General features: G+C 36.5%; 1 protein-coding gene across 1 annotated transcript in view; it reads right to left on the reverse strand.

The window, feature by feature from the left end:
* LOC106878851 (THO complex subunit 2) overlaps positions 1 to 15,376 on the reverse strand; it is a 198,905-nt gene that overhangs the window by 161,421 nt on the left and 22,108 nt on the right. The window contains exons 2-6 of the mRNA XM_052972430.1: positions 8,336 to 8,483; positions 7,193 to 7,244; positions 3,516 to 3,586; positions 2,039 to 2,160; positions 724 to 857 (exon numbers count right to left, since the gene is read on the reverse strand). Coding sequence (XP_052828390.1) covers positions 724 to 857; positions 2,039 to 2,160; positions 3,516 to 3,586; positions 7,193 to 7,244; positions 8,336 to 8,483 — 527 coding nt within the window. The remainder of the gene's footprint in view (positions 1 to 723; positions 858 to 2,038; positions 2,161 to 3,515; positions 3,587 to 7,192; positions 7,245 to 8,335; positions 8,484 to 15,376) is intronic.

Raw genomic sequence — 15,376 nt, forward strand, 5'->3', positions numbered from 1 at the left:
CATATAAATTTAAAAAAAAAAAGGCATCCATGCCGGTGACATGCCAACGACACCCAGAGCAATTTGTGAAGTAGTTGACATTAGGAAGAGCATCCAGCCATAGAAACCAAGCCAAAACAGACCATGGAACCTGATGCAGCTCTCTGGCTTACTAGTTCCAGTTAAACCATCTTACCTTTGTTAGTATTAAAAAAAGACAAAAAACAAAAATATATACACACATGCATGCATGCATACACGCACGCACACACATACACAATAATTTATATGCCACATGCCATGTGATCACATGACTGACTAGGCTATCAGATGTAATACATCACTGATCACAATGCACTTTTGCATTGTTTTAGCCTTCAAAAGACACCACCCTGCTGGCCAGGCAAGCATGCCAACAATTCCCATTGATCAAAAATAGGACTGGAGCAATGTGAAATGAAGTGTTATGCTCAAGAACACAATGTAATGCCCCATCAGGGAATTGAACCCACGATCTAGCAATCAAGAGTGCAACAGCTAAACCACTTGGTTTATAAAAATCAGTATCCTTTTAACTTCCCTCTTCCTTGCTGGCAGGGGTTAGATGGTTTGACAGAATTCCACATGACACAGAACTACATTGCGCTCCATTATCTGCTATGGCATTGCAATAAAGGTAGAATAATAGATGATTTCTGAAGATTACTACATAACACATAACACATGATAATCCAGTTTACCAACCTATCAATGACTTGATAGTTTCCAGTACTTGCAAATACCCAATACCATCTGACAGGTCTTGATTTAGTTCACTCATAAGTTTTGCATAACCTTCACTTTCTTCACGAAGTAAGTTGAATTTCTGTTGTTTGTAGCTGCAAATATACCAAACTAGATGTTACACACAGATGAAATATTGCAGAAGATAATGAAATAGAAATATGCTTCTGTGTAAGGTACAGGTGTAGTTCTGTTGTTTCCAGACTAGTTGCTACACACTACACACAGTTGAAACAATGCACAAAATTATTATTAAAATCTATTATATATACATATTTGTATTATTTTGGTCGAGTTAGTCTCTTGCAATTCTGAGTTCACCTGTGGGTGCACAGAGTCTTCAGGCAAGTTACTGAAAAATAATTGAATCTGCATATTTATATATAGGTTTTCTGTTACATGATGTGGTGGTGGTGAGAAAATATAACAAAAGGAAAAAAAAGAAAAACTTAGAAAAAAGAAAGAGGAAAAAATGGAAGTACCAGAAAAGAAAAGGAATAAAGAGGGAGTAAGAAGAAGAAAAGGAAATGAAGGGAGTGTTTTGATAGGGGAGAATGAAGTAAGGTATTAGAATGGTCAAAGACTGCAATAGAAAAATAGCAGATAAGCAAAGGAATGAACACTGAAACCAGTGATGTTTAAGAGTAGAAAAAGACAAATGAATAAAAAAAATAGAATAAATAAAAAATGACATACCAATTAAAATGAGTAGAAGGGGATATCAAGAACAAGGGTGTTGATTTAAAAGAATGATCAAAGAAGAGTAGGTAGCAATTGTGGTAACAGTGAATAAACAAGATTTAGAATGATACAAAAATATATACAAAATATAATGATAGAAAAATATTGTTGTTGGCACTCCGTCGCTTACGATGTCGAGGGTTCCAGTTGATCCGATCAACGGAACAGCCTGCTCGTGAAATTAACGTAAAAGTGGCTGAACATTCCACAGACACGTGTACCCTTAACGTAGTTCTCGGGGATATTCAGTGTGACAAGGCTGACCCTTTGAATTACAGGCACAACAGAAACAGGAAGTAAGAGTGAGAGAAAGTTGTGGTGAAAGAGTACAGCAAGGTTCGCCACCATCCCCTGCCGGAGCCTCGTGGAGCTTTAGGTGTTTTCACTTAATAAACACTCACAACATCCGGTCTGGGAATCGAAACCGCGATCCTATGACTGCGAGTCCACTGCCCTAACCACTAGGCCATTGCGCCTCCACAATAGAAAAATAGATATAAGGAATAAATGGAATCAGAAACAAAAATATACTTACTAGAGTTTTGTCTTGGTTTTAACATATTTTTGTTGGAAGAGCTGTTTAGATTGTATTAAACCCACACATTCTAAAGTCTCTTGGTCCAATCTCTCTTTCAAAACACAATCAGGGACAATACCCTAGAAAAAAAAAAAAAAGAAAAAAAGAAAAAATCAAGAAAGAAACCAAGTGAAAATTTCTAATCATAATGGCTTTTAATCGTTCTTTGAATTAATTTTCAGAAAGTTAATCAAATGAAATTATAACAAATTTCATAACAGAGTAGCATAGAGTAGTTTTTCTACCTGGCCAGCTCTTGTGAACCATCCTCCCCATGCATGCATGGAAGATGGACATTAAGTGATGATGGTGGTGATGACAATGATGATTATATTTTGTGGGAATTGTTAATGTCTAAGAAGAGTTAATAGGATTTGTGTTGGTGTGACAGCCCCTTCAAGAGACACAAAATATAACATTTAGTACTTGTCTGTAGGCATGAAACAGTGAAAGGTTGCTAAATACAGACCTGCTCTTCCAGGTTGGTTGTGGTGCAAAGAAGAGTTTAAGGCCCTGCTTTAAGAATACATTTCTTACTTAGAAAACATCAACAGAAATCAAAACAAAATAAGATATATGCCACCTTCGTGGTTGTTGACGTCCTCTGCTAAAGCTCATCTAGGGAGGCTGAGCAGCCAGTGACCTTAAAATACAAAGTCAACAGTGACTCTCACACAGGAGGAGTAGCATTCATGTTGTACTGACAGCCCTAATTGCCTGGGTACCAGTAGGACTAAGAATCATCTCAGCACCCTTCATGACAATGGACATTATACAAGCCTAACAATCAGGTCATCACCATCATCCTCATCATTTAATGTTTGTCACTCTGGAATGGGTTGGATGGTTTGACAGAATCCATTAAGATGGAGGACTGTACCAAACTCCAATGTCTGCTTTACAAAGGTTTCTACAGCTGAATACTCTAAATGCCAATGCCAACCACTTCATATAACCACACAGGTAGTGCTACAGGTGCAAGCATGGCTGTGTTGTTAAGAAGTTTACTTGACTGGAACCTGTAAGCTGGAGCACTGAACCAGGGACCAGTCTGATTTGGCATGGTTTCTATGGTTGGATGCCCTTCCTAACATCAACTACTCTGAGTGTAATGGGTGCTTTATACATGCCACTGGCACAGGTGCCATTTACATGACACTGCTAACAGCCATGACCATGATTTCATGGATGCCATTTACATGATACTGGCAATGGTCATGGCCACAGTTTCACTTGGCTTGATAGTCCTCTCAAGCACAGCATATCGACATGGTCTCAGTCACTTGTGAAGCCTGTGTGAAGCCCAACATTCAAAGATGCTTCACCACCTCGTCCCTCGCCTCTGAGGTTAATAGTCAGCAGAGTTCTTATCCTTATAAACAACTCATCTTGGACCTAAGGAACTTCATAAAACAGATGTATTAAGAAAACTTACCACCATGCCAGAAACCAATAGAAGAAACCGATCTCGCTGTTGTTTATCATCACTGCAACTTGATTCAACATCTACAAGGGAAGATACAAATTTATTGCATAAGGATAATCAAATATAGAATCACAGCATCATTTACATAGAATAACTTATAACATGAGAAACTAAAAATCTGTCTTGGTACAGCTGTGATAGGTGCAGGTAGGGCTGTGTGGATACAGAGTTCAGTTCAGTTCTACCTTCATGGTTTCAAGATTTGTTCTAGAATGTGGCATGTTGTCCAAGTGTCTTTTAGAATAGCTTCAGGCAACTCAATACCTTGCATGAAATCAGTTGGAGGAAACTATGTGGAAGCCTAGCATATATCTATGTACATGCGTGTATGTGTGTGTGTGTGTGGAGGGGGTGCATGCATGTGTGTAAAGTGCAGGCCCGGCTGTGTGGTTGAGACATTTACTTCCCAACAAAATAGTTTCAGGTTCAGTCCTACTGCATGGGACCTTGGGCAACTGACATCTACCATAGACCTGGAATGATCAAAGCCTTCTGAATGGATTTTGTTAACAGAAACTGAAAGAAGCCCATGTGGATGTGGATGTGTGTGTGCATTTGTGTCATTGACTTGACATCACATGATCACTCTAAACAGACATCACCATCATACAAGCAGTGCTCTTCATTTCCAATCTTTCATGAAAATATGTCTGGTCTTGCTTGAAAACAGGTAAGGTTGGTGACAGGAAAAGCATTCGGCCATGGAAAATCTACCTCCACAAATTCTGCCTGACCTATGCAAGTATGGGTATGTGGATACTGTAATGATGACGAAGGTAGTGGTAGTGTGTATATGTGTTTGTATTTGAGTAAGAATGTTTACCATATTTTCCGGCATACAAACTGATGTATTTAATATAAACATTTAAACACCATCTCTATCTTTCCAAATCCTGTTACATTTCACATCAAATTTTCGGTCCCTTTAAGTCATCTTGGTGTATATATCAATCTACTTTTTCTAACAGTGAATTTCAGTCTGAAAAATTTAACTTGTATGCAGGAAAATACAATACATCCTGCATGTCTTCACATGATAACATTTGCACCATAGCATGATTACAACTCCATAGCATGATTATATCTCTAAACAGCCATAGCATGATTACATCTCTAATACATCCTGTAGCTCTGTGCTTTCAACTTGAAGTGACTAGTGGAAGGAAAAATCCACAACTTAAAAAAATGTGGTGAGCGGCAGACAAGAAGGGGATCTGGACATAAAATACTGCTTTAACCCCTTTCATTACCAACCCAGCTGAAACCAGCTCTGGCTGAGTACAAATGTCTTGTTTTCATAAGTTTTGAATTAAAATCTTCCACCAAACCTTAGTCACAATTTATGTTCCTAACACTAGCTGAATGATAAGTTATTTTACTAAATTCTTTGTTATATTTAAAGCAATTGAAAGAAACAGAGAGCATCTCAAAATAAATACAGTAACAAAAGTAATAATAAATCTTTATCCAAACCACAAATGAATGTAACCACGAACAAACAATTAGCTATTCACCTGAACAGATTTAGTTTGAAGCAAAACCAAAGAAGAAACTAAGGAAGCTGATGGTAGGCATAGGAGTGGCTGTGTGGTAAGTAGCTTGCTTACCAACCACATGGTTCTGGGTTCAGTCCCACTGCATGACACTTTGGGCAAATGTCTTCTACTAAAATATCAGGCCGATCAAAACCTTGTGAGTGGATTTGGTAGACAGAAACTGAAAGAAGCCTGTTGTATATATGTATATGTATATATATATGTGTGTGTGTGTGTGTGTCTGGTTGTCCCCACAACATCGCTTGACACCCGAAGCTGGTGTGTTTACGTCCCCGTAACTTAGCGGTTCGGCAAAAGAGACTGATAGAATAAGTACTAGGTTTTCAAAGAATAAATCCTGGGGTCGATTTACTCGACTAAAGGTGATGCTCCAGCATGGCCGCAGTCAAATGACTGAAACAAGTAAAAGAGTAAAGAGTAATACAAGGAACCCCAAGATAATGTAGATAAGATGGTCTACAATGACATCATTTTTATAATCAGCCATCAATTATTAGTTTATTAGAGCCTACTTTACATGACACACTAAAAAATATATATGTGTGTGTTTGTGTCTTCTTGAATTGACATTGTGTAATAGCTGTAAATGATTGTCAGTCATGCAAGCAGTGTCATTCATTTCCAACATTCTCCAAGAAAATGCCTGGCCATGGGGAAATTATTGCCTTGCTTGGAAACAGGTGAGGGTTGGTGACAGGAAGGGAACCTGGCCATACAAAATCACCCTCAATAAACTCTGTCTAACCCATGCAAGCATGGAAAAGTGGACAACATCATCATCATCATCATAATTCTGGTGGTAGTGGTGGTGATGATTATGGTGATGACAATGATGATTCGGTTTAGTGATTTTACCATTTTCTACAGCAGGAACATTCTTGTTTTGCAAAGGACTGCCAAGTTTAATGTTGATCTGATTCATCATCATCATTGTTTTAATGTCAACATTTCCAAGCATGCGTGGGTAAAATAAGAGTACACTGAGGCAAAGTACATTGGGTGCCCAGTGCTCTTTCTGTTGCCAACACTCCCTTGTTCCCAAGTGAGTAATCTCCCAGTCTATTTATGGAACAATAACAACTCGGACATGTATAGAACTGAAATTGAATGACTTCAAATGAATGAGCCTTTTCATCACAAAGATTGTACAATGTCAAGATATATCGGCCATGCTTTCACAGTGGACTGCAAGCGAAAAACACTATCAGCAGGCCATTGTTTACAATCAGTGAACACATGTGAAGATCAAAGAAATAGTAACTCACTCCCACAAACATACATCTTTTTACTCTTTTGTTTGTTTCACTCATTAGATTGCAGCCAGGTTGGGGCTTTGCCTTGAAGAATTTTTAGTCAAATGAATCATCATCATCATCATCGTCGTTTAACGTCCGCTTTCCATGCTAGCATGGGTTGGACGATTTGACTGAGGACTGGTGAAACCAGATGGCTACACCAGGCTCCAATCTGATTTGGCAGAGTTTCTACAGCTGGATGCCCTTCCTAACGCGAACCACTCAGAGGGTGCTTTTACGTGCCACTGGCACGAAGGCCAGTCAGGCGGTACTGGCAACGGCCACGCTCAAAATGGTGTATTTTATGTGCCACCCACACAAGAGCCAGTCCAGGGGCACTGGCAGGCCTTAGTATTTCCTTTTAAAGCCTGGTACTTATTCTATCATTCTCTATTGCCAAACTGCTAGGCTACGAGGATGTAAACACACTAACACCAGTTGTCAAGTGGTGGTGGTGGACAACCCCACCCCATACAAACAACAAACTTTTTAAAGTTTCCGTCTACCAAATCCACTCACAAGGCTTTGGTTGGCCCAAGACTATAGTAGAAGACACTTGCCCAAGGTGGCATGCAGCGGGACTGAACCAGGAACCTTATGGCTGGGAATCAAACTTTTTACCATATAGGCATGCCTGCATGTATAAATGTGTGTGTGTGTGTGTGGTGTAAATAAAAACAAACTTTTAGTTACTTCCTACCCAATACACTCGCAGTTTCTATGAACCTTGATCAAATGAAAAGATGAAATTTTACAGGAAATATTTTTTCCTTACCTATTATGCTGAGAATACTAGCAAGTAATGAAGGTAGCTCTTTGTGGAAATCCTAGAAAAAGAAAGATGAGATATTGACACATGAATATGACATCAGTCAGCAATAATAGTCTAACAACAGAACTTTACCAAACATTTCCTAAAATAAACTGTAGAAGCTATAACAATATTAGAGTTTGGTTAGATCCAAATCACTCCTGATGGAGTAGACCTATGATTAAAAGTGTTCCAGTTATAACCATCTCATGGAATTAACACTCCTCTTGTTAGATTTACAACTATTCAAGAGGAATGCTAACTGCTCTGATTTCACCAGTCTCAGACTAGACTGTGAAAGCTAGAGGCAAAGCCCCTTTCTTGAGATCAGACCTTTATAAATATATTTTGAAAATGAAAACATAACTTATTGAGTAAATTGAGGCAGGTTTTTCTAAAGCTGGATGCCCTTCCTGTTGCCAACCCTTACCTGTTTCCAAGCAAGGTAATATTTCCCCATGGCCAGATATGTCTTTGCAGAATAATGCTATTTTGAACTGGAATTGTTAATTCAATTCAGATACATCACAGAAAACCAAATTTACTACAGTATTTGTACCGACATGATATCTCTTACAAATATATCAGTAGTAGACAAAGCCCAAAGTGGCAGAAATGCTCATCTGACAATACTACCACTGCTACTAGACTATTTTCATCTGCAACTGATATATTTTTGCATTATCAAACTGTATGTCATATAAGAAATATTATCTCCAGATGAATACTAGAGTAAATATGGCCTTCAATGATGTATCTGCTTGAAGCATGATGCACAAGTTGGTATTTTAAATTAATACTGTTCTGTTATGCATAACAAATTCCAGTTCATTTTAATTATGCTTGAAAAATCTCTTTAAATATTCCAAACATGCTATATTGTATGGAATCTATGACATTTAATATAAGAACTTCTAAATTGGGTTCCAAGATATATTTGGTAATTCAGAGAGCTCATTATGGACGACCATATGTTTTTGGAATAAAAATATATACTAAATGTAAAGATGGCCTCCATAATCTGATTGGTAAAGCACAAAAACAAAAACAAAAGAGAAATATCATAGCAGGATAAAGTAAAAAAATAAACCAGAGAGAAATACTTGCCACTATTTCAGTAATTGTTGAAACAGCATGATCAGGTTTCATATGACCTCGCACAACACTGATAAACAAGTCGTACAAAGCTTTGTGGAATGGCAAATCTGAAGTTTCCAAACTTGAAACATTGCTAATCCCTTTGCAGAATTTGATGCTGTAAAAGATTTCAAAAAGATATTCATTACAATAGGCAGAAAACTACTGATATATTGATATGAAAATACATTTTTTTTTTTAGACAGATCAGATGTTTGAGTCTATTTCTATACAATGCATATGTGAGAGAAGTGAGTGGAGTACTTCCTAAATATTCCTTTAATTATTTTCTAATTCGCCTCAAGCTAATAAATTGCTTTTGGCAGTAATAACAAAGCTTCTAAATGATTCCCTTATGTGAAAACACACATTCTGAAGTGGAAGAATATTAATTTAATGATGACTGATATTCATTTAAAATACATATATCTACATAATTACACAAACAAACTGATGAAGAGATTTCCAGAGAACTAACCACATAAGGAGACCATAAAATATTAGAATTTTAAAATTAATAAAAGCAATTATGAATTTATTTTAAAGTTGATTAATGATGGGAAAACTGAGTACAAAGTCTATTAAATAGCTATCCTACTAAGTTGATATCATTTTTCATGTCTAATTTTCCAAGTTATCACAAGTATGATATTAAGAATTTTAAACATTTACATACAGTTAAAGGAAATGTCTTAAGAGCTAGGTGCCTTTCCAACTACAAACAGACCGGTCAATGATAGTAATATGCTTTATCAAAGCACCCAGTATGCTCTGTAAAGTGGTTGGCATTAGGAACAGCATCCAGCCATAGAAACCATACCAAAACTGAGATAGTGAAACAAGACATTGTTGTCCCAACCCATTACATTCTGCCAAACCATCCAAACCATGTTGGCACAGAAAGCAAAATGGTGGTGATGACATATATTGCTAGGGACTGCTACTTCCTGTCCAGATGCATTATGGTATATTTTATCTGGAGACTGGTTACCAGCCATTTGCAATTAACACAGACATTTACATTTGTGCTTTAAATACTGAAGTTGAACTGGCAACTGTCTCTTGTTACAACAATTTGCCTACAACCTGAAGAAAATATAACAATGGTCACATTATTCCAATGGCACTTTATTAGATACAGGAACAAGGTGGACAGGCTGGAAAACTGCCTTCCTTAAATTCCTAGACTACTCTGATTAGCAAAAACATTCTGCTAATTAACTTCATCTCACCTTTCATCTTCAAATATATTACAGATTGCTTCAAGTTAGTATCTTCAAATGCATTACATTAAAAAACAGAATACAATTATTGTGATGATTCTAATTTTTTGCAGTCACCAAAACAACCAGGTAAAGATATTGAATTTAATGTTATGTCATAATTCTACACCACCTCTTTATACACTGTAAATTTCAGGTTGTAACTGCTGATGGTTATTGAGAAGTATAGAGAAGTGTTATTTCCAATATCATGTCTGACCACATACCACAAAGACTCCTTGAGAACTCATCATTGAACCAGTTTGTTCAATCGCCCAAGTTTGTTCTTTGGAAGCTGTTCAAAGAAAAAGAATAACCAACAATCTTCCTTTTCTCTCAATGCTTTATCTGGAACTGCAGGAAAATGAAAGTCCAGCTCTGAGCAACCAGCACATTGCTGTCTTATGAGGAAACCACCTTAAAGACAAAGATGCTATTTTTCATTTGTCCAGAACAAAAGAAAAAAAAAATGAAACTTGCCACAACTGCAAAAAGGCTGGACATTTTTCTTAAGCATGTTTGTCAAAAAAAGCCACAGCATCAGCTCTTACAATTCTCACTAGAACAAAAGTTAAATCAAGGAAATACTCTTCAAAAAGCCACTATCACTGTATATACAAAGCTTAACTGAGAACACTACACATAATCCAGGTAGTGCTGCCAGTTGCATAAAGATGTTTTGCAAGAAATCTCCCACTTCCAACATCTCAGCAATGTCTTCAAGTTGATCTGGAAACTCAATGTAAATAGACTGTTTCTTCATCTTTCTGTATTTCAAACACCTTAGGTGGGTCCTTCTTTATGAAAAGATGCACTTAAATATTTGCCCTAACTTGTGTTCCTCTATAAGTCTGGGATATCACTTCTTTAAATGACATAACTCTGTTACATCAGAGGATCGTTAATAGCTCTCACTGATGCTCGACTTTTTCCAATGTTGGTGACCCCCCACCCACCCTCATATTTCATCACAATGTTTTGAAACTAATTGCTGTTAAATGTTGCCTTTCTTCTACTTCATAAAATGTCAACAAGACTAAATGGCTTCTTGATGATTGTAATACTGAGCCCATCAACCTCTCCGTGGACAGTAAAAACATTAGTAGCAAGAAACAGTGGCAAACAGCACCTTGATAACAATTGTTTATAAACAAATTGTTGATACTATCTAAATATCTGTCCAGTCTCTACTACTGAAGATTTTGTGTGTTTTATTGCCTACAATAAAATCTACAGCACCAGACCAGAAAGCAGTTATTCCAGGCTGATGGACAATTATTCGAGTTTACAAGGTTTAGTGTGACTAATACTATAGATACCTTTTGAAGAATGGTGTATGGTATAATTACTGACAATGATATCAGAGAAGCTTACTGATATTGTCATTGGCAAAAAAAACTAATGAAGAACATGCTAGGAACTTTGCTAAATTTATTTCGGTTATTATGAATAATGACAAAATATTTTCTTCTCTGCCAAATCTCCATTTGTTATCTAGTTTACAAAATAGAAAATAATTCTTTGCAACCTGATCTGGAAAGATTGAAACACCTTGTTGATTACCTGACACCCGGCAATGCTAAATAAACAAACAGCAATTATTAGATTTGTTTAGTTACTACCTAAATGGAGTGTCTTATTTCTTGGAACTAATTCAACCGCCACTAAATCCTACTTTTCCATGTTCAAAACTTTGATAGTTAATGCTCCACTCTCACCTCAAGTTCCACTATGAGTTAAAAACTGATGTTTCTGAAACTACAGTCTTGGGTTTCCTTCCACAGTATAATAAACTTATTTTCTTCTTAAGAATTCTTTCTTGCTCTGAACAAAATCTCTCATCAAAGGAAGCTTTAGCTATCACAGAAAGTGATTGAAAATGGCAAATGTTTACACTTTTATATTACAAACTGATCAATGAGTTATCTCATTCATATTTAGTCACAAATGATAATTCTCTATTTTTGTGACAATTCTTCCTCTTATCATATAGAATTATTGCTTTACAATCTTTTATTTTTTACTTGTTTCAGTCACCAAACTGTAGCCATGTTGAAGAATTTTTAGTCAAATGAATCGACCCCAGTGTTTTTTTGTTTTGTTTTTAAAGCCTGGTACTTACTCTATTGGTCTCTTTTGCCCAACTGCTACATTATGGGGACATAAACACACCAACACCGGCTTTCAAGTAATGGTGGGAGACAAACACAGACACACACATGCAAAAATACACACACACACACATGGCTTTTTCAGTTTCCATCAACCAAATCCACTCACAAGGCTGGTCAGCCCAAGGCTATAATAGAAGACACTAGCCCAAGATGCCATGCAGTGGGACTGAACTCGGAACCATGTGATTTGGGAAGGAAGCTTCTTACCACACAAGGCCTGCACCTATATAAATGATGACATTCAATACATACCAAGCAAACATGACACAGCTGATGACAGATGTTATAATAAGATATTTCTCTGTAACATCTCCCTCAATCATAAATTTACATAATCTTTTCTGTCACCTTACGATGACTCAATTATGACACTATTTCAAATCTAAGAAAGTGCCATTTGTGGGGGGGGAAAGATTTTAAAGAAGTTGTGATGAATGCATTGCATAATGAGAATTGAAACCATGATTGTAACTTCTTCCTTGTGCCAAACTTATCAAGTTCACATAACCATCTGTGTCTTACTGACAACATCAAATGCCCTCTACTCTTCCTGTTAACAGTTTGTGGTTATTGATGAACACTAAAGGTTCCTGTACACCTATGCCTTTACATAAGATAGTTTCTACAGTAATTCTGTCTTCAAATACACTCTTCATATTTGTCAACTTCAATTCATTTAGACCAAGGATCCTGTAGCCATCTGTGTATCATGCGTAACCCTTTAACATTCAGATTATTCTGTAATACAAAACACTTATTGATTCACATTTTGAATTAATCTGGCATTATCTCTCTCATACCTTCAAGATTTTGATGATGATATTGTTTATTTTTACAATGATGACGTAGAGTATTTATTAGAGGCTGAATCTGACAGTTTTCAACGTAAAACAAGAATATTTGAGCCGGACATGGCCAGTTTAAATGCTAAATGGTTAATATAGAGGGACATTGCAAAAAACAAATTTGTGGCATTTGATTGGAGATAATACATCTGATAATAATACACCTGAGGTGTTTAAAAACACAGTATGTATGTATGTATATATATGTATGTGTGTATATATATATATATATATATACATACACACAGTAATACCTCACTTTACGAGGACCTGCTTTACAAGTTATTTTTTCAAGCATAAGATCCAAATTTTGAACGAAGTGCAGTTTCTACTATCATGACAAACGTTTCTGCGTTTTACTAAGAAATTTATAGAAAGCGTAAAAAAGCATCTAAGCAAACAACTCTAGACTTGTTTTTTAAAAAGAAATCTACAAGTTCATCTACAAATGCTTGTGAATCAGTGATCATGTCTACAAGTGATGGTGTGCATGAGTCTAGTGCAAGTGAAAGCGATTCAGAAAACAATTATGATAGTAATACTTTTTATTATAAATGATCTTGACATTTTTTTTTTACTTTACTTAAAATATTCTTTACATTCTACTGTTGCTTTATTGCCATTTATTTATGAGTACTATAAATTTTACAGGTAAAATATTTTTCTGGGAACAAATTACGATTTGTGCTGGTGGCATGTAAAAAGCACCATCTGAACATGGTCGATGCCAGCCCCTGCCCCAACTAGCTCCTGTGTTGGTGGTATGTAAAAGGCACCATTCAAACGTGGCCGATGCCAGTGCTGTCTGACTGGATCCCGTGCTGGTGGCACATAAAAAGCACCCACTACACTCTCGGAGTGGTTGGCGTTAGGAAGGGCATCCAGCTGTAGAAACATTGCCAGATAAAATTGGAGCTTGGTGCAGCTTCCCGGCTTGCCAGTCTCCAATCAAACTGTCCAACTTATGCCAGCATGGAAAGCAGACGTTAAACAATGATGACAATGCTACTATGGGAAATTATTGCTATCTTTACAAGTTTTCACTTTATGAGCAGTTTCCAGGAACAAATTAACTCATATACCAAGGCATTACTGTATGTGTGTGTGTGTGTGTGTGTGTGTGTGTGTGTATATATATATATATATATATATATATATATATACACACAATATATGAGTATATGCATATATATGTACATGTATGTATATACCTTCATCCACATGTACACATAGATACATAACTGGGTACATGACGTGGAAAAAGAACATGGACAAAATGGTAAACAAGGTGCAACAAACAAGCAGGCCACATAGAAACATCCCCTTCATCAGCTGCCACCATTAAAACCCCGGCGTTTCGAAGAATTATATATTTACATATAGGAGGTAGACAAAAATGATCTGAGCAGTGGCTGGTGAGAATGCTTAGATGCATTTCTGCCTCAGTGAACATTGTCAGTAGCTTGTACTCAAAACCAACAACATGATAAAACAAAATCTGTTGCCACCAATATAGGAAAACAGTGAATAAATGATCACTGGAGTTTCGAATAGCTGTTAACTCTACTATTCTAAAATTATAGTGGAAACAGTTAAATAGGTAGTTTAAATGGAACTCTAAAAGAAAATACAACTTGATGTTTACTCAACAAAGTTACCAGGTAAAATAATAACAGAGTGATGGTTTAGAGGAAATACACCGTGAAATTAGATCCCTCCTTTGCATTGCAACAAACCTGACACCACATGAAAGACCATCTAACTTTCACTGTTGCTCAATGAGACTATCTTTTCCTGGTTGGGTGTCTAAGCCTGAGAAATTTGGCTTAGATGGTTCGAGCCTAACAATAATTAAGAATTAAAAGTTGATTGTATCAAACTCATCGACGCTACTTACTACTATGATTATATCAATAACTGAGATGGTCAAGTGGACAGTCACAGTTAAAGATAGTGCCCACCACCACTACTTCACCTAGAAGACTAAACTCCACAGGAAATCAATCAAACTCTGCTTTTACTGAAAAGCGTTCCAATTATTGAGTGTGATAATACTGACTTGTTCAACAGTTCAACCCAAGTAAGATCTAAGACCATTGATGGTGATCATGTCAATGATTACTGCAGTGAAATGCTGGGAAGCTGGGAGCCAGACTAGACATGTAAGTGGGAGCAGTCTGGTGCCATCACTCAAAATTAGAAGCAGTTTCAGTCCAAGGGCATTGTGGTGTATCTTAGGTGAAGGCTGGCACTCAGCCATTTACAATAAATGTGGATGATTACACTTGTGCTTCATGTACTTTAAGTTGAACATTTTGGCAGAATAAAACAATTGATTCTCAGCAACTACCTTTTCAACACAATGGGTCTGTGTATATCTATATAACAAAATACGGTGATATCTGTCACAGTATCAAATGTATAGTGATAGATACATAGCATGTATTTGCAGACAGGCATTCATGTGTATTTGTGAATATACACATATATATCAGCATATATATATATATATATATATATATATATATATATAAGGATAAGATCGATATTTAAAATATTGATCCTATCCAAGTGGTCAGCATGGGAATAAAAACCATCAAAGGTAATAATTATTTAAAATTATAATACAGGGTATCAAGAGATACCACCACGCTGAAAAAATAGCAGTTGACTGCTATTTTTTCAGCGTGGTGGTATCTCTCGATACCCTGTATTATAATTTATATATAT

Source organism: Octopus bimaculoides, chromosome 13, assembly GCF_001194135.2.
Source record: "Octopus bimaculoides isolate UCB-OBI-ISO-001 chromosome 13, ASM119413v2, whole genome shotgun sequence".
Lineage (NCBI taxonomy): Eukaryota > Metazoa > Mollusca > Cephalopoda > Octopoda > Octopodidae > Octopus > Octopus bimaculoides.